The sequence below is a fragment of the Parambassis ranga genome, chromosome 20 (assembly GCF_900634625.1).
Source record: "Parambassis ranga chromosome 20, fParRan2.1, whole genome shotgun sequence".
NCBI classification, from domain to species: Eukaryota; Metazoa; Chordata; class Actinopteri; family Ambassidae; genus Parambassis; species Parambassis ranga.
In genome coordinates, this window is record NC_041040.1 from 8,197,077 (window position 1) to 8,223,158 (window position 26,082).

General features: G+C 40.7%; 1 protein-coding gene across 2 annotated transcripts in view; it reads left to right on the top strand.

Annotated features, from left to right (window-relative positions):
* col11a1a (collagen, type XI, alpha 1a) overlaps positions 1–20,726 on the top strand; it is a 57,260-nt gene extending 36,534 nt beyond the window's left edge. For both annotated transcript variants that reach the window (XM_028432703.1, XM_028432704.1), the window contains exons 41-67: positions 921–974; positions 3,089–3,196; positions 3,286–3,393; positions 3,871–3,924; positions 4,021–4,074; positions 4,466–4,573; positions 6,329–6,382; positions 6,462–6,515; positions 6,673–6,726; positions 7,253–7,306; positions 8,657–8,764; positions 9,158–9,211; positions 9,313–9,366; positions 9,928–9,981; positions 12,406–12,459; positions 13,659–13,766; positions 14,081–14,134; positions 14,526–14,579; positions 15,315–15,422; positions 16,317–16,370; positions 16,456–16,491; positions 16,584–16,637; positions 16,720–16,969; positions 17,274–17,386; positions 18,424–18,492; positions 19,650–19,883; positions 20,295–20,726. In XM_028432703.1, coding sequence (XP_028288504.1) covers positions 921–974; positions 3,089–3,196; positions 3,286–3,393; positions 3,871–3,924; positions 4,021–4,074; positions 4,466–4,573; positions 6,329–6,382; positions 6,462–6,515; positions 6,673–6,726; positions 7,253–7,306; positions 8,657–8,764; positions 9,158–9,211; positions 9,313–9,366; positions 9,928–9,981; positions 12,406–12,459; positions 13,659–13,766; positions 14,081–14,134; positions 14,526–14,579; positions 15,315–15,422; positions 16,317–16,370; positions 16,456–16,491; positions 16,584–16,637; positions 16,720–16,969; positions 17,274–17,386; positions 18,424–18,492; positions 19,650–19,883; positions 20,295–20,441 — 2,307 coding nt within the window. In that variant the 3' untranslated portion in view covers positions 20,442–20,726. The remainder of the gene's footprint in view (positions 1–920; positions 975–3,088; positions 3,197–3,285; positions 3,394–3,870; positions 3,925–4,020; positions 4,075–4,465; positions 4,574–6,328; positions 6,383–6,461; positions 6,516–6,672; positions 6,727–7,252; positions 7,307–8,656; positions 8,765–9,157; positions 9,212–9,312; positions 9,367–9,927; positions 9,982–12,405; positions 12,460–13,658; positions 13,767–14,080; positions 14,135–14,525; positions 14,580–15,314; positions 15,423–16,316; positions 16,371–16,455; positions 16,492–16,583; positions 16,638–16,719; positions 16,970–17,273; positions 17,387–18,423; positions 18,493–19,649; positions 19,884–20,294) is intronic.
* The last annotated feature ends 5,356 nt before the right edge of the window (positions 20,727–26,082 follow it).

Consider the following 26,082-nt stretch of genomic DNA (forward strand, 5'->3'; position numbering starts at 1 on the left):
CAAAGCGACATCTTACAAATGAACAGGCGTGCCTCTGCATCGCTCCACTGCCACTGACACCACTATTTTAACTGCTGCAATAGATCATAGGCCTCTATTACAGAATTTGGGAAGTGTTGTTGAGGGATTAATTTTTAAAATCTTTCTCCAGCTTAAATCGTTTTTCATATTTCAGTACCAGCATTTTCACTCTACAGCAAAGTTGCATTGTTTACTTAATAAATTATTAAGAAATGTTGGCAATTAGACTGTGGTGGCTGGTAAAGGATATAGTGGAGGGAGAGGAAGTGTTGTGCCTCCTCCATCCTCAAGGTCGGTCAGACTCTGCAGGACAGCAGCACGGCTGATTGTTTTCTGCCATTGTAATTTACTCCAGCACACAGCCTAGCCAGCAGAAACTCATTACCCACACTGCCATGTGCTCTTTTGTGGGCCACTAGGGAGCTCCACACAAACACATGTTGGACAGTGACAAACATACAAGAAAGCACACATCAATGCAATAATAATATGCATACCCTTGCATGTGCAAAATAAAAATTGACGAGCTCGCCTATGTGAAACAAGATTGTAAAAAAATGTATATATCCACATATACACATAGTTGTGCATCTGTGAAGGAAATGATATGGTTCCAGGCTCGTTATCGCACACGTATATTATTATTGCTGAGGATTTTTACTCATAAATTGTATTTTTGGCCTCTGGTTCACATTGGTGATCTACCAGAATGAAAATGTCAATAACACTGGTATCTGCCGAAGTAGCGCTCAGAGGTCAAATGCACTCAAAGCACATTTACAGAAGTGTCTGGCTGAAGCGACAAACCAATAAACAAAGGCAGACTGTACTGGCTGGATTGACGTGTAATGATGTGACTGATGCTGTAGATCATAAGTGTTTTTCTGTCTTTACTTCAGGGTCCTGCAGGTCTGAAGGGAGGAGAGGGGCCTCAAGGTCCACCTGGTCCTGTTGTAAGTAACTTTTTTTACTCTGAGTGTTGTATCACTGTATGTTTATATGTGTTAGTGAGGATTTTATGTTAACCTCAAACAGGTGAGGACAGGTAAAGTTGAAATCACATCTTACCTGATAGGCTTTCTTTATACTTGCTTTCTTTCTCCACACAGGAGGCTTCTCAAACCCATGGGACCACGTTAGATTTATTTATGTAATTTTAAAGCCTTTTTAAATATTTACCATATTTACTTACCATTATGCATTTGTGCACATTTTACTGATCTCTGATGTTGGTTAAATGCTGCAGAGAAAAACAAAACAAAACAAAAATGCACCAACAGCTGCATTAATGTCAGACGTGAGACAAAGTGAATACATGTGCATGCATTATACAGCCATCAAAGTTATGTCACCGGTGAATTATTGATTAGGTTTGTGCCAGCAGATTTCATCTCATCCTGCTGCACACAGTGGTTTTCATCTAATCTGTTAGAGTAGCTGGGTATCAGGTACTGTTTGTGCTCCTGGCACAAACGCACTGCACAGCAAGGAGAGCATTCATTCAGGGAGTCACATTGTCTAGTCCTCCTGGCCTCCCTCATCAGTCCCAAAGGTTATGTCCTGGCACTTGATGTGTCCCTTCTACATCCTTCTCAGATTGTTACAGAGACTCTAGAGGTTCTTCAGAAAATGTGTGGCTAAGCGTGACATCATAGAATGTATGTCTTTTGTCAGCTATGAAACCACAGAAGAAGAAGATCGTCTTACAGACATCTACTGTAATTTGTAGGCCCTTTTTATTGTCTCCAGAGACTATTGGATTATGTTGGACACACACAGCTGAAGTGGAATATATAATATAATTTTATTAATATTGTAATTGCTGAGAAAGAACATGTTGAGAATAATGTAGCAGCAACTTGGCCTTATGACAGTAATTATAGTCTGCTAAATGAATACTTTCATGACTTCTTATCCAAGCCTGCATTTATACATTAAAGTAACTGTGTAGTTAACCCTCACAACATCTCATGCTGTATTTCAGCAGCTCACAGAGGATGCACAAAGTGCCAGAAAGTGCTCCCTGCACAGATATGTTAAACTACAATAATGATAGCTATGATATAAATGGTCTGATTGTATCCATTTCTCTGGACGTTCCTGCTCCTTTCCCTCTAGTTTCAGTCCCTCTGTCCACATTATGAATAATGGCAAATTCTCCCCATTCACCAGTGATTTTGTCGCTGCTATTTGTGATTGTTTTTCATAAATGCTGTCCTTATTCAGTGATCATCCCGATAAAAATGCATCGCTGCAGGCACTCCAGTCGACTCCAGCTCAGACAGTGTTTACCAACAGTAACAGCCTTACAGAGATGGCAATGCAGATAATAAAAATAGATCTTTTTTTATTGTTTGAGGCTGTCACTGAACACTGTAGAGCAGGATTTTCAATCTTTTGGGACTTGGTGTTATAGGACATTTTAAACAGGGTAACAGTGTGTTTCACATCACAGCAACAGCACCTATGCTATTGCCTTAATATGAGGAATTCGTTGTGGCGGTTTTATTCTTCCTGCAAACATACAGTTAGCATGCAGATAAACAGAAGATTGACTCAGTGCTGCAGAGATAAAAAAAATGCAGTTTCAGCCACCATCATGTTTTATGGATTTACTGTAGAGGAACACTGAGTTCCAGGATCTAAGTACTGATGCACAGCAGAAAGAAGTGTTTCAGTCAGAAATGCATTTTCAGCAGCAGCAGGAGAGAGAGAGAGAGAGAGAGAGAGAGAGAGAGAGAGAGCTGCTCTGAGCTTAAAGAACCACCAAGACGTCACCTCCCAGACAGAAGATAATATCGGCTGTTTTCAAGGAGCAGCGGTGCTTTATTAGAACTTAAAAGCCACCTGTTACTATGTGTTGCTCCTGCTCCTTTCCCAGTTTTCCTCCTAAAAAGCTTTGCGTGTATGTGTGTTTTGATCTATTAGCAGTAGGGGACTCAGTTGGGGTGTACTTTGTCACTGTCTTAATTTGTCGATGAGAATACTCAACAGGCTTACAAAACTCTAAGTAAAAAATAGCTGCTGCTGTTTATTTCTTACCAGGTCTCTTTTTTCTTCCTGTCAGGGTTCTCCTGGTGAAAGAGGTGCTGCTGGTCCAGCTGGTCCAATTGGTCTGTCTGGTAGACCTGGCCCTCAGGGTCCCCCTGGTCCTGCTGGAGAGAAAGGAGCACCTGTAAGTGTTATTCAGTGTCCTTTTCCTTGTCCTTCCTTTGACTTCCAGCTTTCAAAATATAATGGAAACAAATATCATGGTTCTTCTAGGGTGAGAAAGGCCCTCAAGGTCCAGCTGGTCGTGATGGTGTCCAAGGTCCTGTTGGTCTGCCCGGTCCTGCAGGACCCCAGGGCCCACCCGGAGAGGATGGTGACAAGGTCAGTCATTCACACTTGTCAGCAGCTACAGCTCTGTTTCCATTCACAATGTGGGATGCATTAGGGGGCTGAACTAGAGTGCCTATCAATCTTCATCCTCATGTTCACACTCAGGCCATCTGCATCAAAAATATGTCTCTCTGTTGTCCTCACTGTTGTCTATTCATCTTCATAAGCACATGTGCCAGGAAACACAATTAGAGGAGATGGAAAAGTGAAATACTGTTGCTCAGTTCATCTCCTGTAATTATTGTGTCCCTTAAGGTTACTGTCAGACATTCTGTTGTGCTGCCAAACACATGTCACTGAGTGCCCTGAACGAGACTGTAACAAAAGCCCATATTTGTACATCCATACATTAGAGTGTCAAGATCACAGCCGCAGATAATGGCTGTTTGTGTTAGGCAGAGGGTTTTCAATGACGTTGTTGACATTTAGAGAAGAGGCCAAGCTGATCTGAGTGTTTCTCTTTCACAGGGAGAGGTCGGAGAGCCCGGTCAGAAAGGAAGCAAAGGTGACAAGGGGGAGCAGGTGGGTTATGAACATGATTTACATCTATTATTCACATTTTAAACTGTATCTTTTAAGGACTCACATTTTTGCATTTTTGTTTTCGTTTGATTTCAGGGTCCTCCTGGCCCAGCTGGTCTTCAAGGTCCATTGGGTGCCCCAGGTCCTGCTGTGAGTACAACCACCCTAACTCTAATAGACCATGAATGTTTTATTTCGACAGCAGGATCAAGATGGACAGAAAAATAAGGAGCTGATATTCAAAGTTGTAAAAATCCATGTTATGACTGCCTAATGTTGAGCCAGAGGACATTTTGTGATAAAGACTTGCTGTACCAGACACAAGCTGTTTAAACTGCAAATTGAAAAGCTGCCTGTGTTAAACTGGAATCTCTGTCGTGTTGTCTCAGCAAGCATTACACTTATTTATATGAAAATTTCAATTCCCATGATGAATGCACTGCAATTTAACAGTGCTTCACATATAGTACTCAAAGACGAAATATTCATGCAGTTTAAGCTGCGTGCAGTAAAGGTTTTTAAAGAAATGTGTGTTTTTCAGGGAGGTGATGGAGAGCCCGGTCCCAGAGGTCAGCAGGGTATGTTCGGACAGAAGGGAGATGAGGGATCCAGAGGTTTCCCTGGCCCCCCTGGTCCTATTGGTCTGCAGGTTTGTACCAAAAGTAGCCAAACATACATCACATGTTGTAAGAGACATTAGAGAGATTGTCTTTTATAAAATTCCACACATGGAAAGCAAGACAAAATGAAGCTATGCGATCTTGCATCCAGTCTGCATTTATCAACACAGCCTCACCTGTTATTTTCAATGTGGCATGTTGGAGGTGCTGTTGATGCTTACTCTGAGATGAAACATACTACCATCACATGTTTTCTTGCTTGTTTTGAGAACTGTGACATTTCCAGGATTTACTCAGACTCTGTACCAAAGTACTGCGGCTACTTTCTGCACTTTTCAGATGATTGCATGTCTTCATCTGTAGCTGTTGTAAAAATACCTTCTATGGACCTGTGCTTTATGGTATGGTGACCTGAGTGATGTGTCTCACCTCCATTCGCACCACCTGGGTTGTTGATGTGATGTTGGCACTGCTGTCACAATTTGCACTTCAACCAGGCTTGGCAGTGTACACTAGTTTGTATTAATTGGTAAATAGCATCCATTTAGTGACATAATATAGGCCTGGTGTCAGTTATTGATACAAAAGTGTAACCTAATGAGGACTGACCTTTTCACAGTAGTCACCTGTTTGTTTGTTTAATCATCTGGTTATTAGTAATCATCTTTATGAGCTAAATATGTTCAGAGTTTGCTGCAGAGCTTAGGGTGACTCTCTTGGTGTAATCACATAGACTACTGCTCATCTTTCCAAGGTGCTCTTCTACCTCTGCAGGATTGGATTCAATGGACTTTTAATTGGAAGTAATTCACTTCCCACCGTGATTCCATTAATTGCGTGGAGTGACCTGCTCCAAAAGCCTGTTCCTCATCGAGCCCATTTACTATGCTGCATAATCAGTGGCATCGCTAACGATCTAAGACTAGAGGAGACCTTTACACACATGATATTTCTCAGCATGAGAGGAATCAGCATGCAGATAGACACACTTTGGAGCACCCAGTAAAAAAAAAGCACTTGCACACAGAGCAATGCACAAACTGTCTTCTTCCCTGGTGTTGTGAGGATTGTGTAAGCATGTGTAGAGGAATTAATTCTTTGATCTCCTCTCTCACAACCTTGCACCTTACACTGACGACAGACTGCCTCAGAATCACAAGCAGTCACACACACACACACACACTCAAACACACACGCAAGTGCGCAAAGAAGGCAATTTAATCATGGCAATTACTGGTAGAAATGTCAGGGATCAAACACACATATGAGGTCGTGACCGCGCCGCTCGTTTAACATGCATGAGTGAGTTGGATTCATGCCTGCACCTTTCAGTGAGGATGAAGACAAAAGAAAAAAAGAAAGTAATCAGAAGACGAGTATTGTTTTATATGTGCGCAGAACCTTGGAATAAAATCATTGAGTATTTATAAGATGCCTTGTTGCTGAAACAAGTGAGGAGGCATCTCATAAAGTTCGTCATTAACCTACACGATTACACGAAGTCTCTCCAGATCAAGCCCTTTAATGGAGTAAACTTATTCTTGACTTCACTCCACACGGACTCGTTGAATATTTCATTGAACAGATAAAAGGTCTGCGTTCAAGTGATTCATTTGTGCGTGCTGTGACTCACGGATACATTTCATATTTCAGCGCATTACTACAATGTATTCAAGCCAACAAACAGGTTTAAATAATTAAGAACACTGTTGCGTATTCATGTAACAGCTACTCTGATTGTTTTCTGCTTCTTATCGTTGTTTATTCATTGTATTTGTCCACAGGGGCTTCCTGGACCTCCAGGTGAAAAGGGAGAGAATGGTGATGTCGGGCCTATGGTAAGAGACGCTGCTTTCTGTAAGGTCTCACATAATAAGTTTGAATACATGTTAACAACGCTGTAACTTTCTTCTGCAGGGCCCACCTGGTCCCCCTGGTCCCAGAGGTCCTCAGGGTCCTAGTGGAGCTGATGTACGTATGGCTTACACTACATATACATTAAATTATAATTTTGTGACACACTGTTATTTAGCATCATATATATATGTATATATATATATATATATAATCACTTACCCTCTCCCAGCCAAAAGGTGATGGATGATGATTTCTTTATGTCCTGCTGCAGGGTCCTCAAGGTCCTCCAGGTGGCGTTGGCCCGGTGGGATCTGTGGGTGAGAAGGTAAGGTTCAGAACATGGTACCCCTGAGTGTTCTTTCTGTTTGGAAACTGGACTGAAATATTGCTTCCTCGCACCTTCCAGCTCAGTCCATCTGGCCCTCCTTTGTTACCAGCTACAGTCTGTTCAGTTCATATGCTCAGTCTTTTTGTCTGAGTTAGTGCTTTGACACTATTAATGTCTGCTTTACAGAGCTTCCAACAAGATTCGTCCATTTTACTGCCATTTGGCAGACGGCTGCACTATAAATACTTAATGCTGCTCCATGTTAAAATGACCCTGGCATATGAAACATGAAAACACTTTGAAAGCAGTGACTTTTACCACCCTAATTATTGAGTACATTTAGAAACTTACTTGCCAAAGGTGAAATGGAGTTTTGTTGTTATTAATAACATTATTACATATTATCATGGTTATTATATGACAGCAGTTTGGTAGGTGTGGTGTTTTTTAAATGCTGTTGAGTCTCTGCGTGTGTCAGGTTGAAGGTTTATCTATGCAGACGCTGACATTTGTGTGATCGCAGGGTGAACAAGGTGAAGCAGGAAACCCAGGACCACCTGGAGAGCCTGGTACTGGGGTAAGTCAAATTTTTATGTTCTTATAAGTGCCTGTGTGTATCTTTAAGATACCACCCATCCATAGCATGAGTATTTTTTTCACAGCAAGGTGGATGTAGCATCTTATACTTATAGGTGATCCTGTGAAAAACACTAATGGGCAGCTTTAGTAAATATAGAACAATATCCAGTCTAATGAGAAGAGTTTTGTTTCCCTGCAGTGACACTGTGTATCCATCACAGTGAAAGTAATTGCTCCTCACATTTAGGCTGGTAGTTCATCTCAGCATGGCTCTTCTGCTTTGCACCCCATGTCCACATGGCCTGCCAAATTGAGTCTCTTCCAAGACTCTTAAGACATAATTAGCAGGAGGATATGCCTGGTGCTTCTGCCGTGAAGAACAATGATTGCAGCCCCCATGAATCAAGTTAACATCAAAACATCAGACACACATTTTGCTAAGCTCTCGTCTACCCTTGGCTACGAAGGAGCAGACTGTACAAAGTATCACTCTGCATCTTAATATCGAGTACTACCCTTCTTATTCTTATCCCCTGTGTTTGCCAGAAGACAGAAGTCTGTGACAATTTGACCTGTTTATTTTCTTCTTCTTTTAACAAACAACCACCAGTGATGACTCCATTTATCATTTATTATTGAGGTACAACAGCAAATTGAAAAGATGGCCTATTTCCTATGGGAGTGGCAAAGGAGTGTCGTGTTTTAGTGCCATTGAAATCTACAAAGTCATCAGTAACTCGACATAAAGATACAGATGAAACTGGATGAGTTAGTTTAGGTTTTTTTCTGATGAGCTCCATTCTTAAATTGTAATCTCACCAGAAAATGACTGATAACACAAACATCCAGTGCAGGAGCCGAGGACATTCAGGACAATATTTGACTCAGACCTCTGCAGATTCCACATCTTATTCAGTATCTGCTGGATTTCTTTATGCCTCATCTGTAGCACACACTATTCTATGAGCACAAATAATAGACACCAAGAGAAGCTTGGTGTTTCTGTTAGATATGTATTTTTTATATTAGTGTAGTTTTCTGTCTTTTTACATTGTAATAAGCTGACACCTGCACTGGGAAGTCACATCATACAACTGTATATTTAAAAATATATGTTTTTCTATGTCATTTTATAAGAGCAGTGTTGATTCTCTGGGGTGGATGTGCTCTGTTCCACAAACACATCTTCAGATCCAATATCTCTCAGCAGCCTCTGATTGCATGTCTATTTTTGATCTCCCTGCTCAGACCGGTGTGGACTCTTGAAAAGAAAAAAAGAAAAAAGAAATGCTGCCTCTTGTTGTATCACTGTAATAAATGTCCTCCCACTACTCTGCTGTCACTATAGGGACCTAAAGGTGAGAGAGGAGAGAAAGGAGAAGCTGGCCCCCCTGGAGCTGCTGGACCTGCTGGAGCCAAAGGACCCCCTGGTGATGACGGACCAAAGGGCAATCCTGTGAGTCCAACAAAAATCTGTAAAGGAGCTTTTAGCCACACAGGCTCAAATACTTCAAAAAGAAAGTCTCTCACACAGCCTCCAAGCCTCCAAGGCAGGCGGTTTTATCCTAGAACATATTCAAGAGCTAAAAAGCCTTTTTATTGAGGGAGATTATATTTTATGCCTGCATGGTAATGGGATGCAGTGAGGCCTTTTCTCATGGATTTGCAACATCATCATTAAGTCCATCAAATTGCCTTCAGTGGTTGTAACCAGGTACACCAGGACTGAATCACCGTCTAAATTACTAACCATGTCCTTAATACCTGCATGCAGGGAAATTGTGTCTCAGCAGCAGTGCCTCTCATTTGGTTTTTATAAACGGGTGCATCTCATTTCTCTCTTTTACAGGGCCCTGTTGGATTCCCTGGAGACCCAGGCCCCCCTGGAGAGCCAGGTGTTGCTGTAAGTATGATCTCTTATAGTAAATCACATAGGTATTTGTGTTGTGGATCAGTGGGGTAGTTGCAGATGTTTCATGTGTTTTTGTTTTTTTTCTTTCGCAGGGCACTGATGGAGAATCAGGAGAGAAGGGAGAGGATGGTGAGACCGGTCAAACAGTAAGTTGATGCTTCAGTATTTGCACTGAACAAATGGCTGTATTTTCTGTGCTGTATGTGGGTTTTCTTCAAGGGTATTGCAGCATTTTAGTTCATGATATGCACTTCATAATCTTGGGTGTTGAGTAAACAGACTTTGTAGATTCTATAAGCATTATATGTTAGATATTCTTATTTTGTATAGATGTAAAAGAGCTTTTATCATTACTAAGGCAATAAACAACCCACTATTTACCCTTATTGTGTGTTAAACATGTAAAAAGCATAATAATAATAATAACTTTTCAGTATTGTAAATATTTTCCAGTGCAAATAATTAAAAGAAGCTTTGCCTGCTAGCAGCTAACAGTCATAATTGGATGAAAGAGTCTCAGTCTCTTCAAACTGTGCAGTGTTGCATCTTAACACTTAACACTTGGGTTGAATATTCCCTAAATGTCTTTGTGCTGTCTGTGTTATTGTCCTTTTGGCAGAGGTTTGGTGCATGTTATGCTCTCTATCTGTTTTAAATGGCTTTGAATCACACCGTGTTGTTTTTCTTGTTTCCTTGCTTGTTTTCAGGGACCACCAGGTCCATCAGGAGAAGCTGGCCCACCTGGACCACCTGGAAAGAGGGTAAGTCTGTGGCCCATAAAACTGATTTTACTGCACTTGTTTTCTGTGTATACACACCACCGGTCTGCCTCTAGCAATAAGTCAAGATTGACCGGTCTGTTGCTGGCATTTCATCATTTCAAGAGTGACTTGTGTTCTTGCTGACCAAAGCTTTTGTCCGTGTTAAAATCATGACTCAACAGGCCCACATAAAATGCCTCATTTTAAAATAGATGAGTGGAGTGTGTATCTATTGGCATTATACACCGGCTCTTTATTCAATGGACCAGTATTCTGCCTCGCCTCGCCTCGCAACAACTCCTCCTCAACAACTCAATTTTGGCAGTAAAGCTGGAGAGATTCATTTTCATTAAAAGTAGACTGGGGAAAACAAAGAGGGAGATTTAAGGGGTCAAGGCGTTACGCTGTCTGTGAAGAAAAGCTGTCTCAAAGCCTATTGAGAAATGAACGTCAGGATGTGAAAATCATGAATCAATTTTTTTTTTCTTAGCAAGAAATTGAAAAGGCTTACCAAAAAATAGCCGAGGGTTCCAAACTAATTTATGTCCTTGTGGCTGTGGGAAGAGAGCGAAAGAGATATAGCAAGTCTGACACACTATTGATCCGTGGGTGCTTGACTGACAGCTGGAGCAAAAACAAAAACATAACATGGACGTGGTAAAGTTGTTAAGAGGTTATGAGAAGAGAGGGGTTGGACTGTAGGAGTTCCCGGCAGAGAAAATGGAAAAAGATAAAACCTTAATGAGCCCCGGTTATCCCTGGGACAGCTTAAATCTGCAGGGATCAGGCCACCAATCAACACCGATGTTAATTAAAAAATGTATTTCACTGTCAATTACAAGCCAATGTGCTAAACCTACTCACTACTATGCTAACAATGCTAACAGGTTGATTTAAAGTAAGATGGAGTAATAGTAATTTAGCTAATAAAGCTTAGCCGTGTAAGCCATAATCTACATAAAAAGTGACATAAGTAATATATACTTCAGCAGGCTGAGATGATGCAATATGTATATAATATCAAATATATGTATAATATGTTGTGAAGCTCAAAGTCCACATGGATAATAAGCAGCCATTCTCCTGGATTTGAAAGGAAAAGTCCCTCTCTAGCGACTCGCTGCATTTCAAAAACGGGCACCAAAGCTGAGTCCAATGGGGAAAAAACATGTCATGCATTTTTAAATCAGTTGATTGCTTTTCTAATGTGCCCCAGTGAAATTGATATTCTGAGTATTTAGCCTGGCATCCGCATATGCCGCACCGAAATGGCCTGCAGGGATTATGGTAAGGAAAAGGGGCGATTTTTATTATACACAGGTCTTCCATCGCTTCAAAAAAAAAAGATGATGGTTGCTCCTCTCTGACAGGTCGCTCCGCTGAATGCATAATTCCACAACCCTTTTTATGTTTTCTCTGCATTTTCTCTCCAGAAATCTTAGCTTATAATTCCTAATACGTTAAACAAGTCTTCAAAGTCAGCTTCATCTGATATCCAAATGACTTAATACAAGAAATGTATTCAACTTTGCTTCTTGAAAAAGATGAATATGGAACAAGTTATTAACCTCATCTGGCTTTAATTCTGTCTATTGGAGTTCAGGTCACTGCTTAATGTTTTTACCCTTTTAAGAAAAGGGTAGCCATTTCCTCCCTGTTAGAAACAGTGATAATCCACATGTCAACCAAGTTGTTTCCACCTTGACAACAAGAACACACCTACACATTGACTCGAGCTATATTGCGCCACGGTTAAAATGGTGCTTTGTGCTGATCAAGAGTCTGCCTCTTCACCACCAGTAAGAGGTACACATCAGGAGAAGATGAAAGATCCAAGACAGGAGGCGAGCTCACATTAGAGGCTCTCAGTCAATAGCACTCAGGCTGCAGTCGGCCAGATCAGAGTGGAATTTGGATGGAGAGTGTTTTTGAAGAGGCAGACTGAAGGTGGAGTTAAAAGAAATCATTTTGAGCCTTGAAGGGGCCCTGTCCAGAAAGAAAAGACGACCCAGCATCTGTTGATGTGACTGCAGAAGCCTGTGTGTTCTCTATGTGAATTCATACATGCCTGGATGATTTTTCAAAATCTCTAAAATAGATCTTGCCATAAATGAAGTAGTGCACCTTTGATGACACTGGATAATGCGTCTGAACCATGAATTCATCAAGCAAGACAACAGCATAATATGAATCTAATAAGTAAAACACGGAGCAGCCAAAGAGACAATCTGACAAAATCTCCAGTGATCATCCCTCAGCATTTATGCAGCATACATGATGTTCTGCTCTACGCTAAAATTAAAATTACGGTTGCTTCTGTAGTGTGTGAAACTCTGTGAAAGGTCGATGACCAAACATTCAAGTTGTTTGTGCATCTTTAGCGTGTGTTGGAATGCTGAAGCAGTGTCCTGTCCTCCTCCACAGGGACCACCGGGGGCTGCTGGTGCAGAGGGCAGGCAAGGAGAGAAGGGCGCTAAGGTAACAAAAATCAATTCATCCTGTGCACAGTAGAGCCATCTCAGCAAGTCCCTCGACTGTCCACCCACCCCCACCCTTTCCCTTTCTCTCTCTCTCTCTCTCTCTCTCTCTCTTTCTCTCTGTGCACCCACATTGTTGAATTAAAAGCAAAAAAAAGAAGTAATTTAATTTCCATCACAGATTAGATGGAAATTTATGGACGCAGCCGATTTGAGTAAAACTAAGATTCACTTGTTTCTTGCCTTGTACTGTGGCTTAATTTCAAGGCCGGCAAAAGAAGTGAATGCTATTTATGCCTCAGGTACTGTTGTGGTTTTGTGTTTTTAGTGGGAATCGGAGCTCAGTGAAATTTCATTGAAGTTGCATCTGTTGTACAACAATCTCATCAGTGTCTCAATCTATGCTTGTGTTACTTTCAGCCATTTTTAGCTGTGCTTTTGCACAATCATTTTATTCTAATAGCATCATAGAGCTTCTGTACACTGTAGCTGAATCTCAGGTTATTTAATGCTGCAGCTGTAATGCACAGTGGTGCTAATAAATTCAGCAAATTGGCTGTGACAGCTCTGGAGTAGGCCTGTAACCTGTACCCAAAGACTCAGACGTGATAGCTTATCTTCATGTTGTCTTTGCATATATTTCTGACTACAGCTCAGGTCAGTCTTGAGCTATTGAACGTGTTGACCTTGTGGCCTCCATGGTTCTCTTGTGAACTTAATATAAAAGCACAGGCACAAGAAAAAGCAGGATTTACCACCAACCTATAGTCACTCCTGCCTGTTCTGAACCTCATTTGAAGGAACAGGAACACTTGATATCTCAGACTCTTGTTTACTTGTCCCCATTTACCCGATCTACACCCTGCATACCACCTCAGCATAATTTAAAACTTCAAGTAGCCTGCAGCCGAATTCTGATACAGAGATACTCTGAAGTGTTGAGAGGCTCCAAAGAAAGCTCAGCAACAACATATCAAAAGTATCAGACTTTTAAAAGCTGCCATAGATGCAGACTTTTACCTTCATTTCCTACATAAATGTTATATAAACCACTAACATATACCTGGCCACCTACAAACTCTGCATATAATAGTCACAGTGAGCTTCACATGAAATATGACTCCATGGAAATGCATGGATTCGTTCAAAATTGCATTCACAATGTAAAGTTGTTTTTTCCTGTTATGCATTGACTGACAGGGTGAGGCAGGTGCTGAGGGTCCAGCAGGTAAAACAGGACCAGTTGGTCCCCAGGGACCTGCAGGAAAGCCTGGTCCAGAGGGTCTGCGTGGAATCCCTGGCCCTGTTGTAAGTTGAACCTGTGATCCTCCCACTGCACATACATATCCAGCCCTCAAAAAGACATGTCCAAACAAAGCTACACACACACATATACATAGTGAACACACATATAAAAAAGTCCTGCTAAGGCATGATGATAGACTTCATGGAATAATCAATACTCCCATTTGGCTTATGCTTTAGTTTCGCTTGTTTATTCCAGCACACTTTTCTTCCCTGTTTGGGCTATTAATCATCGTGCTGGCCACAGAAAATCAATGGCAGAGCAGAGAAAATACAGCAGCCTATAATGCTCACTACAATGGAATGGCTTTTCACAGGGAGAACAAGGACTGCCCGGCTCCTCAGGACAAGATGGCCCACCAGGTCCAATGGTTAGTATGCATAATATACCCTGCTCTCTCCCTCTCTCAGTATGTATCTGTCTAACTACACTTGGTGGAAGGAGTATTTCCCTGTAAGTTTTAACAGAGTTGGAGAACTCATGTTTTGTGTGCTTTGTGTACTGTGTATGGACAAAAAAATGCTATTAAAATGTCTGAAAAAGCTGTTCTTTTCCTGCATTACTCTGTGAAATTTCACATTTTTCAGCTTGTTCCACCTCACTTTGACGTCCCCTCTTCTCTCCTTTCTTCACTACTCTCTTTCCTTTTCATCTTTCTTTGTCTTTATTGGCTCTCTTTCAACTTTTCACACTTCCTCGCCCTCCTTTTTATCTGCTCTCCCAGCGAAATTGATTTTTAACTTCCAGCTATTGTTGTGCAGGGTCCTCCTGGTCTTCCTGGCCTCAAAGGTGATCCTGGGTCTAAAGGTGAAAAGGTGAGTGTAGCTATTTTTTTTTTTCCTTTGTTGTCTGACTGCAAGCTGATTTGATTTTTCAAACTTTAGGAAAACAGGTTCAGGTTTAGATTTCACAGCTTTTAAAAAAGATTTAAAAAACAGTGTGAACACCACGGTGTCCTATATTAACATTTAGGAGACAAAATGAGTTGTTATAGGACAGAAACATCAGGATTGAATGTGCAGTTGAATGTGATATATCACTCTAATCTGTCGCTTCTTTCTCTGCTGCCACCGTCAAATTTTCTGTTGAAATATAACAGCAAAGGATTTTCAGACAGCACACATTACTCTATCTAAATTGCTTCCCACACACTGACATGATGGCTTGAGAGAGAAGAGTTTAAAAGCATAACAGAGGCACTGTGTGGCGTGTTGTGCGTTTTTAATGCTGGAAAATCATAGCGCCTGGTTAGAGCCTGCCTATTTCAAAGTCATCATCTTTGTGTGCTGAATTGGCCCTGGCTGCTTTTGCATTTCCGGAGAACTTGTAGGAGAGACATTTCAATTATAATCCCAGAGGATTTCTACTGTAATGAAACTTCACCCTTCACAGCCCCCCTCGTCTGCATTTCAGTTTGTGTGGAAGAAAATAACGTTGCCCTTGTCAGACCTGTGCTATGCAGCAGCTTTTTAAAAGTTGCAGTACACAGAGGGACATTGCTGTTATCTTTGATTGTTCTTTGTGCCTGCTCATTTGTTTCCTTCCTGCAGGGTCACCCCGGTTTGATTGGTCTGATTGGACCCCCTGGAGAGCAAGGGGAGAAGGGCGACCGAGGTTTGCCGGGGCCGCAGGGTTCTCCCGGTACCAAGGGCGACTCTGTAAGTGATTGATGATTCCCTTCCCACACTGGTCCACAGGCTATATGCCCTCCACCTTTTGCCATTTTTCAGCCCATTTGCCCTTTCTACTGTGGCCGCAGGTCTTACCAACATTCACTGAACTCAACTGAAAGTGCAACTGTGTCATCGGTTAGAAAATATTCGGCTAGTTCTGGAGTTTAATGCTCACACAAGAAAAATCTCCAAACATGTAAAGAATCTGACTCTAAGTGGCCATTAAAATTGAACTCTTTGATAGAGTGGATACAAGACCCCTTTTTCTGTTTTTATAATGCTCGTAACACTATGAACAGATTCTCTTTTACCACTTGTTAGCGTCGAGGTCAGTTGCTGTATATTTGATGTCTTGTGTTGTAATATCCTGCTGTGCACTGTTAAGAGTTTGCTCTGAGCTGCAGCATTAATTTTGAAACATTTCCATTTAAATACATGTCAGTCCTAAAAAAAAAAGGTAGAAGCTCTGGTCTTGATAAAGGGCTGATGACAGCCTTCATCTATTTTTAAACAAACATTGCAGAATGACTGAATATGTTACTGTGTCTGCTGTGGCCCTCAGTCTGCTCTGGCCAAGTGATTCATTGGATGGAGATTAAGCCTAATGAAATTGTAATGTCCCCTTTTTGTCAGAGCACTTGGGCGTCAAAAAGTTTTTACTCAGCCTAGCACTTTCATTTTAGTGCTTGAAAACAGGCCTCATATTGTTTTGCTTCATTTCCTGCTATGACTGAAAAATTGGAAGGCACGAAGAAGCAACAGCTCACAAGTGACAGCCTCATTCCACATCCCCCGGTCCTCTGTCCTCATATTTCTATTTTGCTTCTGTTTCTATTTTCTTTGAATATATTATCAGACTTTAATCTCATTTTATTACAGGGTATCAGTGGATCTTCTGGTCCTCTTGGCCCCCCAGGTCCCCCTGGTCTGCCTGTAAGTCTTTCATTTATTCTATTCTTCACTTGTTTGTTCTGATGATGGCATGGCTGATCAAACTGGTTTGTCCTGTATCACACAGGGTCCCCAAGGTCCCAAAGGAACCAAGGGTTCAAGTGTAAGTAAAATAATATATGTGTTTTTACAAATATACTTTGACTGATATTAAACCCTGCTTGGATCTCATCGTTCTGTTCATGTTCCTCTCAGGGTCCTGCTGGTCCTAAAGGTGACACTGGTACAGTTGGTCCTCCTGGCCCCCCTGTGAGTATCTGACTTGACCTATGTTAAGTTAAATTGTCATTATTTTCTTGTGTGACACTGTTTCTCCTACCACACCCTGCAGGGCCCACCAGGTGAGATCATCCATCCCTTGCCCATTCAGTCGCCAAAGAAGACCAAGCGCTCACCGAGTGACATACAGTCAGATGTCGCTGGCACGTTCTTGGATTACGGCGAGGGAATGGAGGATATTTTTGGTTCACTTAACAACCTCAAACAGGATATTGAACGCATGAAATACCCCATGGGAACACAGAACAACCCTGCTAGAACATGCAAAGATCTCCAGCTCTGCCACCCCGAGTTCCCTGATGGTGAGTTGGAGAGGTTTTTACGTTCTGTGCCCATTGTTCAGTGTTTGAACTTCTACTTCCTTCAGTATCTCTGGACTTATTTTTGTGTTTACTTTTTGAGTGTAATTGAGACATGACTTCTGAGCTCTCAGTCCTTGCTTCAGGCATAATAACATCATTTTATCCAGCTGTGTCTGAGCCTTTAAGCATAATTTCACATAAGATGTAGAAATCCAGATCAAATACACTTTGATTTAAAACGAACATTTCACAGAATATTCTGTGGAGTTGAACGGGGTGTTTGAGTGTTTTTGGTTCTCCTCAGGTGAGTACTGGATCGATCCAAACCAAGGCTGCTCAGGGGATTCCTTCAAAGTCTACTGTAATTTCACCGCTGGAGGCGAAACCTGCATCTATCCAGATAAGAAGTCCAATGGGGTGAGTGACTTTGGATTTATGATAGAATGTTTCTAATCGTCATTTCTCATCAAATATTAAGCCATCATGATAAACCAGTACACAGCCCAACATCGATATCAGCTCCACAGTGGAGCATTAGAAGGCAATGTGCCTTCACTATGCAGTAGAAGGATGCCATTGTTTTCTGTGTCTTTGGCGGACTACAGAGGTGTGGTCAATGGAGAATGTCTAGAAGTATTTTAGTAATAGTAATTAGTAATTAGTGTACAGGGGAATACTTTCTGCTAAGATGCAGCCACCGCTGTCCACGTGACCTCAGAAAAAAAATATCATGCTTACAAAGATAAAAAGCTTTTATGTCCAGCAAATAAATAATATGTGGCCAGGAACAGGTCCCTAAAACGCCAGATAGCCCTAAGTAAAGGTCTAATTTATCAGAAACTTCTTATATAGTTCCATGTATGTTGTAGCTGGTTGTTTGGGAGACTTTTAGATGATATAAGATTATTACTATTATTATTATTTGGATGTGTTGTTTTTGCCGTTTGTGGCCTTGACCGTGAAGTTTGAGTAAGTCAGTCAGTCACCGCCTCTCCTTGCCTTTATTTCACCTAAACCTGATGTGATTATTTTTTAGTTTTTAGTCAGAGAATTATCAAGAAAGTCACAAGAAACTGCCTTTTTGTAATTATATGTTAATTTTTTCTGGTTGTACTCACATGGCCCGGCTTTGTATGCTTATGTTTTAGTGCTATCACTGAACAGCATTATTCTGTAGCTGTTAAAGGAAGCATGGATAGATCAGATGTTTGAACACAAACACCACCAAAAGGCAGAAAGATTTTTTTTAAACAATATTTCAAAGATACTAAAATACCAAACAAGTGCATGGTCTGCTCCCACATGGTAAACTTTGATGCTACACTAGAGGCTGTGCTTTATACAAGCCTTTGTTTTCATGTTTGCTGTGTGATTCACACCAAAAAAAAAAAAACAAACAATGCCCCTGATAATGTCGACTGTTAATATGCTCTGTCTCCTTTTGTTTTCCACAGGTCAGAATATCTTCATGGCCCAAAGAAGTCCCACGTTCATGGTTCAGTGAATTTAAGCGTGGTAAAATAGTAAGTCTTTTTTTTCCTCTTCCATCCCTCTCCTCCAGCTCACAGGACCTCCCTCAGTCAGTGCTTTGTCTCATTTATTTCCCCCAATTCTCCTGTGCAGCTGTTGAGGGAAGGTGCTAATAGATTCAAATAGCAGCAACAGCCATGAAATTGTGAGGCAGTGACCCAAAGTTGCTCCCCATAAAGAAATCCCAAAGTACATAATGGTTTGTGTGTGTTCATATTTCCGACAAAGCCAGAGCAGAGAGAGAGTGTGAGGGATTTGTGTTTTTTTTTTTAATCATGGAAAAGAACGGCTTTTGGTTAAAATAACTTCCATATTTTTGATCGAGCACCTCGATCTCAGTTAGTTTTTGTTAAAACCAACCTAGCAAATAAAGAACAAAGCTTTAATAAAACAGACAATACAAGCAGAGGTCTTCAGAATCTTAGCATTCCACTTCTAATCCTCTCTGTGCCCTTGAACAGTTAAAAACAACATCTTTTAACATCTCTTGTCCTGCTCCATCAAACTGTCGTCAGGCTGTATGTGTTTTCACAGCCAAGTCATTCAAAAGGCAGCTCCGGCTTGTACCGCTTAGTGTACCAGTCCATCTCCTGCCACTAAACTCAGAGGGCTTGTAATGCACTGTAATGAATTGTTCAGACATGGTTCACACAAAGGTACACTATGCAGGATTTCAAAAGACAATACAAAGGTAATCCCTCTCAAGCAGCACGTATAACCCACTTAAAACGTGTGATGGTGTATTGATCTGCAGAGCCCCTCCTGGTTTCTTATTTTGGGCAGTGGTTTGCAGCCCAAAGCCGATAGCATCTCTCCTCCTCCTCCTCCTCTGCTCTCTGTCTGTAAAGTACTGCAGCATGCTGTATATGTTTGACCGAGGGTGTGGCTCAGCTAGCCACAGGTAGCACAGAGAGGCCAACAGCAGACAGGGTGAAATAAGCACTACGGCTGCAATCAAACAAAATCTTGCTGGGTTGTAAAAGAAAAACGATGATTTTTATGTCTGTTGGTCAGTGTTTTGTTCTGGCTAACGCTGCTCCCTGCATTCAACTTTTTTTTATCTGCATTTTAATCTTTTAGTTGCCATCTATAAAAATGTACTCTAATGCTTGCTTCTTATCTTTGACCTCTCTCTTTCTCTTTCCGACAGTTTTCCTATGTTGACGCAGACGGAAACTCAATAAACATGGTACAAATGACCTTCCTCAGACTACTGACAGCCTCAGCCAGGCAAAACTTCACCTACAGCTGCCACCAGTCTGTGGCGTGGCACGACGCCTCCAGCGACAGCTACGATAAGGCGCTGCGCTTCTTGGGTGCTAATGATGAGGAGATGTCCTACGACAATAACCCTTACATCAAGGCCATCTTAGATGGATGCGCGGTAAGCACTGTCCACAGATACAGTCTGTCTTAAGTGAGCGTGGAGCAGATTCAGCCTGTCATTGACATCATACCCTGTTTAAGAGGCAGATTACAGGATGCACTTTGTAGCTGCTGCCTCTCCAATTTTGCTTTTGTGCCTATTATTTGTGAGTTAACATAACTAGCTATTGGCATTAAAATTTATTAGGTTATGTTCCAGCAAAAAAAAGCAAGCATGATTATTGGCCCAGTTGCTCCTGTAGTGTTCTAAATAAAGGGTGATGAAGAGTCAAGCCCCTTCTCATCCTCATCCCACAGTTGTTGAATAAAATGAATAAATAAGGGATGCTATGGTTGTATTTGATATCAAAGCTATCACTTTTAACCATGATTTAAAGTGTCTCATATTGTTTCCTCCTCTCTCTTTCAGACAAGGAAAGGTTACGGAAAGACTGTGATGGAGATTAATACTCCCAAAATCGATCAGGTTCCTATCATCGATGTCATGTTGACTGACTTTGGGGACCCTAACCAGAAGTTTGGATTTGAAGTTGGGCCCGTCTGCTTCCTTGGCTAAATAAAACAAAAACAAAAAAAATACAAAAAAGGACTTGATGGGGCCAGCAAAGAAAGTCAAGTTGAGACATTCTGGGTACCACCAAACCCCATTTTTAGCCCCCCACCCTTTTCTATGCCACATGCAAGTTTTGAATAAGAGATGGTGTAGCAAACATGTCTTTCCATGTATGTACGTGTAACCCAGGAAAATACTTGTTGCCCTTGTAGGGCTCGAACCACATGACTTAACCACGATATGGAGCAAAGGTGAAGGACATTGGAACGCGTGGCAGAGGAGGGTGAATCGGAGGTAACCAAGAATGGGGGGGGGAGGGGTCAGGCGACAACATTAAGGGGGACACAGATCTCCTCTCTGGATTCTCCAGGTGCTGTATGAAAACGACTACAATGGTGCTTGTTTCAAAACACACAAAAAGTATAAAGAGGTGCTAAGAAAGAAGGTGTATTTTGATAATTATATTAAAAAAAAACTGTAATTATTATTTTGTACAATACTGTTATTTCTGAATCCACTTTCAAAACTTGCATGTGTATCAGATTCTGCTTTTTTTGGCTCTTTAATTTTCAATGTCGGTTCAAAGATATACAGTGTAAGTTAAAATCAAATAAATTTATAATTCTGGTGTTTTTACTATGTACATGTCATGAAGCAAATAAAAGCATTCAACCAATTCTCTATCGCTAAATTAGACTGTATGCCCTTTGTATATATTGACAGTCCAAAGCTTGAGGTTATTTGCTGTTTTTGCCCTTGTGACCATCGGTGAAACAACTGGAAGTATCTCATCAGCACGTACAGTATATGGCAACATCTCCCACTAATGTTGTGATCCTGTGCTAGTAGGAAGCAACCATGGCATTCATTTTTTTCCTTTATTTAATTCTATTTGTTGTTTTTTTCTGTTTTGTTCTCTGACAGGCTTTTATTTTGGTTGTATACCTCAAACTTTCTTGATAACCTTTAAGATGCAAGGATGCTATGCCCTGTATATACCTTGGTTAAGCAATTAAGTTTATATATTTTGGGTGGGGATTTTTTTTTTCAAAGAGAAATACGTTAACTGTTAGACATCCACTGTTCAAATCCTTCTGTGAATGCAATGAGAAGCCCTTTTCGGTGACCCATTTTTGTAACTAAAATGAGAAAATGTTTTAATGTGCTTTTTATAGTTCATTTAAATATTAAAAACTGGATTCTAAACAACAGTGAACTGAATGTCTCAATGGTTTGTGTAAGATGATTTTTGGAGTACATCTACCTACTGTACCTGTAAATTGCTTTAAATCAAGGATATATTAATACAACTAAGACTCTGGGCTGGTGCAATTCCATCTTTTTTGAAATCAATAAAGTACAACAACATTAATTTCCTTTTTATTCTGAGTATATGAATCTAAAATCTGAATAAAATGTCTTCTTTCATTAGGACAAAAACAAAAAGATCTATGTTTGAATGTCCCTGTATTTACTGCTTATTTATCTGTGCTTACATATACCTATAACACCTATACCTATAACACTATCTCAAAACACACAAAACTTGAAGGAATCACACAAAAGATTCAGGCTCAAAGTGAGTGACCTGGATTTTTAGCACAATCATTTTTAAGCAATTTTATCCACAGAGGTAGCCTACATGTGAAAAATGAGTGTGAGTAATTTTTTTAAAGAAAAGCTTTTCTACCATTCTAAGCAAGTATTGAGAGTTCCACACAAAGAATTGAGGACAACACTCTTACTCAACTGTAGCTGTCCAGGTTGCTAAGCAGAAAGATGCAGCAAAGTGATGAGGACTCTTTTCTGGTGGTTCTTCTGGTTGCCGAGCAACCGCTCTCAACAAAGAAATGTACACATTTATATGTACTTAGTAAACACATATATAAGTAAAACAAAGATGTGCAACATACACAGCTGTTTTCAATCTTTATGCTAAGCTAAGCTAATCTGAGCTAAGCTGTGGCTTCAAACTCAGCATGCATCGTGTATCATGTAACTCTTAAGTTACAGCTTTGATATTAAAATATGTAATTTACCCTGAAAGTGCTCAAAGTGTTTCTAATTAGGATTTTATTATTATAACTGTGCAGGCTGTTGCAGTCAAATCACTGCAATCCCATATCTCCTCTTCTTCTCTCATAAAAATTATGAAAAGGGGATAAAGGAAAACCAGTCTAATTAATATTCAGTCCTCATATGTCTGCTTGAAACAAATGTTAGCAATGGCCTGTGTCACTTCAAAGGATTGACCACCACTATACCTTTTATTTTCCCCTTGAAAGGCGCAAAAAGAAATCCACATAATAACAAGTGACATGTCTGTGTGGAGCAGCAAAAGAAATGGACTTTGTGTTTGCTTTTATCTTTCTTTCCTTGGAGTGGGGGCCTTTGTAGAGAAGCAACCAAAGAGAATACTCATGTGGAACTGCACACACAAGGAAAAACAATCAAGAAATGCTCCCCATGGCTTCGGCTCCACCATCCATGCTACTTTCAAGCAGCTTTTCAGTCCTATAACAAATACTGTGTTTGCCTCGGGAGATTACGTGAATCTTTAATGGCTCTGTTTACATATTCAAGACACACCATTCATTTAAATGAAGCAATCAAACTTCCCTGAGTTGTTGTGAAAGATCATAGTAATAATCTCCTACATTATCATATAAATGTCACCTTTTCTACCTTTGTATTGTATATCAAGCAGTGTATATAGTTCACAGAGAGAAGAGCGCCCCCTGCCGAACGCTGTTATTTATAAAGAGGAGATCAATGTAGAAAAACACATCAAACCAGCACTGCACTGCAGGACTACAGGATGACAAGTGATGCAGAAAAACAACATTGTTAGCAACAAAAAGGGGACGCTACTTGAAAAAGAACACAGTGAGATGCAGTTCTAGACTCTACTGTGGCCCCCCTTTTTACCCATTTATACTGAAATTATATGGACTTGCACGGGGTTAAACACCCCTGATTGTACAGATAATAGCTTCAAATTTGACAATAACAAAATATATGTATGCAATTTACACTGTTGTACTATCCTAACCAAGTTCCACTACCCCTTTTTGTTTTGTAGTAGACCTAGGGACCATTTAGTGTTCAGGTGTCAGGACATTTGTGGCTGTCTAAATTGCACCTCTATTCCCCTCAGATTGGTGGATATGAAGAGATTACACAGCTCAGCAAGGATCACACTGTGGGCTTTAGATGCAGCAGAGACTAAAATAAAGTAGCAATTCTGAATCAGGCACTCATCTCACATGGCCCTGAACTGTAGCTGTGTTTTCACAGGAGGAGCTTCAATTCAAAGGCTGTTTGACAAACATATACATCACATATTATATGTCTGAGACAGTCTGGGCAGAGACTAGTGAGTAATTTGTGAGCTTTGATTAGCAGTGGTGGGCATCTATAGCAGTGAAAGGGACTCACATTCTTTGGCCAGGATCTTGTGTGCATTTGTATTCTGGCAGTAGTGACTATACTGCATCCATACAGAGTGACTCAAATTAATTTTTTCTACAAAGCTGTTACCATTTGAGTATTTTAATTTCACCTTTACAGGAGGTAATTTGGGCTTTTTGTAATTAGAGATAAAGAGAAGCTGAAAGGAGACTAAATGTCAGCAGTAAACACACACGGCTAAAAGGACTCAACGTTACTCAGTCACATCATGTTTTGTATTGCTCAATTATCATAATTGTGTTTTCAACGATACCAAGAATAATGTTATTCATGATGCTCCACAAATAAATGCAATGTAGTTAAATGGCCTTTAATTGAATACAGTTTGAAGACTAGGTGTTGTCAGAGTCACCATAGTGCGCTCTGATTGGCTGAAAGCAACAGTTAGTTGTGGAGCAGAGTGGAAGGTTTCCAGCTTTAAAGTAAAATAAACTCTGTTGTACCAGCTGACTAGAAGTAGCTACTTTGATGAATGGTTCAGGCATTTTTGGGTGTAATGGGTGTGGCACTAACAACAACTAAAGGCTCGTACATACTCTGCAAGAACAGAAGAGAAATTTGCCAGAGAATGCAGCCAGTCCGCAGTAACCATGCTCACTTCAAGTTTCTGACCAATCACACAATAGTTGTCGGACACCACATGAGAAAAAAAGATCTGCTCGGATGATGTGTCAAGAACCACCAGGCGAGAACTCCCAAACCAGAGGCACGAGTTCACCCAGGTTACATCAGTGCCAGTAAGCAAGGCAGGCGACTGCCTGGCCCAGGACATTCATGACAAGTAAAGCCAAGAAAATAATGAACATTTTTGTAGGTGTCAGATTATATATGATGTTGATGCGCTCTGGTTGTAGAGGCCCCCTGCCAGTTTTTACCATGGGCCACAGCAAACATGTCAATAAGCTGTGGAGTTGCTGTATATATATCTTCATTTAGAGGTTTTTATTTGTTGTTTCTGTCAGACTGTGGCCTAGGTGTGTATGAACCCTGTTGTAGAGGAGGCTTGGATTTGTGTCTGCTCTGTTGTAGTTGTAGCTCCATCTGTTGTTGGGCTGAGGTGTTAAAACAAAAGAGCTAAAGATTGTAGTTTGAGTTAAAACACACACTTTCATATGCTAAACTTATATTATGATGCAGAACATTACCAACCTTCTGCTAAGTCGAGTCAACACATCTATGATATGCACAATAATTACATTCAGCCGCAGACAAATACGCAGCAGTCGTTTCCAGGGCCTGGAAATATCAACCTCATACATTTTCCTAGTGATAGCAAAAAATTATGAAGTTGCAAATAAACCTGTCCTCACACTTAATACAAGAATTCTACTCTTGAAAATGAGCAGTTCTACAGTATGTTTCTCTCTTCTAAAACCTTTTTATTTTACTGAGGAACATTTGGGATTATCTCCGCATGACAGATGGGTTATCACCCATTTTTACTATTCCTATATGACTCACCAACCCAAAGCAAGGCATTAAACATGCAGGCAGAGCGCTCGCTCAGCACAAATATTGAGTGGCAATTGTGTTAAAGTGATACTGCAGCTCTTCACATGGGCCTGTGAAAAGGCTCTTAGGAATCTATACAATACTGCGCAAGGGACTTTTTGACTTCACACTATCACACTCACAGTGAGTGATCCTGGTGAAGAAAGAATCCATGAGCTGCATTTCTGTAGACATCATCCACTTCTTTGCCAGATATTCCTCATCTCGGTTCTCCAAAAGTTTCTGATAAACGTATGATCGATGGTGTTGCTGAAGACTTTTGACTTAAAAAGCTCACCAAGGAATTTTTTATTGTTCAGTGCATGACGGGAAGCTTGGACTTCCTCCAACTCTTTTTTCAGTTGGTCCAGTTCTTCCACCTTGGCAGCTTTCAGCCATTTCTGTCTGTCCTCATACACATTGTGTTGTCCATGATTCTTTGTCAAACTCTGCCCTGCAGTGCCAGACAATCACAGTTTGGAACTTCACCAGACATGAAGACTCTACTCTGTGTTATAAAGAGGCAGCTGAGAGGTCTCCATCTTGTTTCCCTTCTCTGTGTTTTTGTTCAGTCAGGTCTGTTTGGCGGTTGTTGGTAGTTAATCTGAAAAACTCATCTTCTTACATCTTAGCTTAGTTATTTTGCTCTTACATCCAGAAACCAGTCAGTACTCTAGAGGAA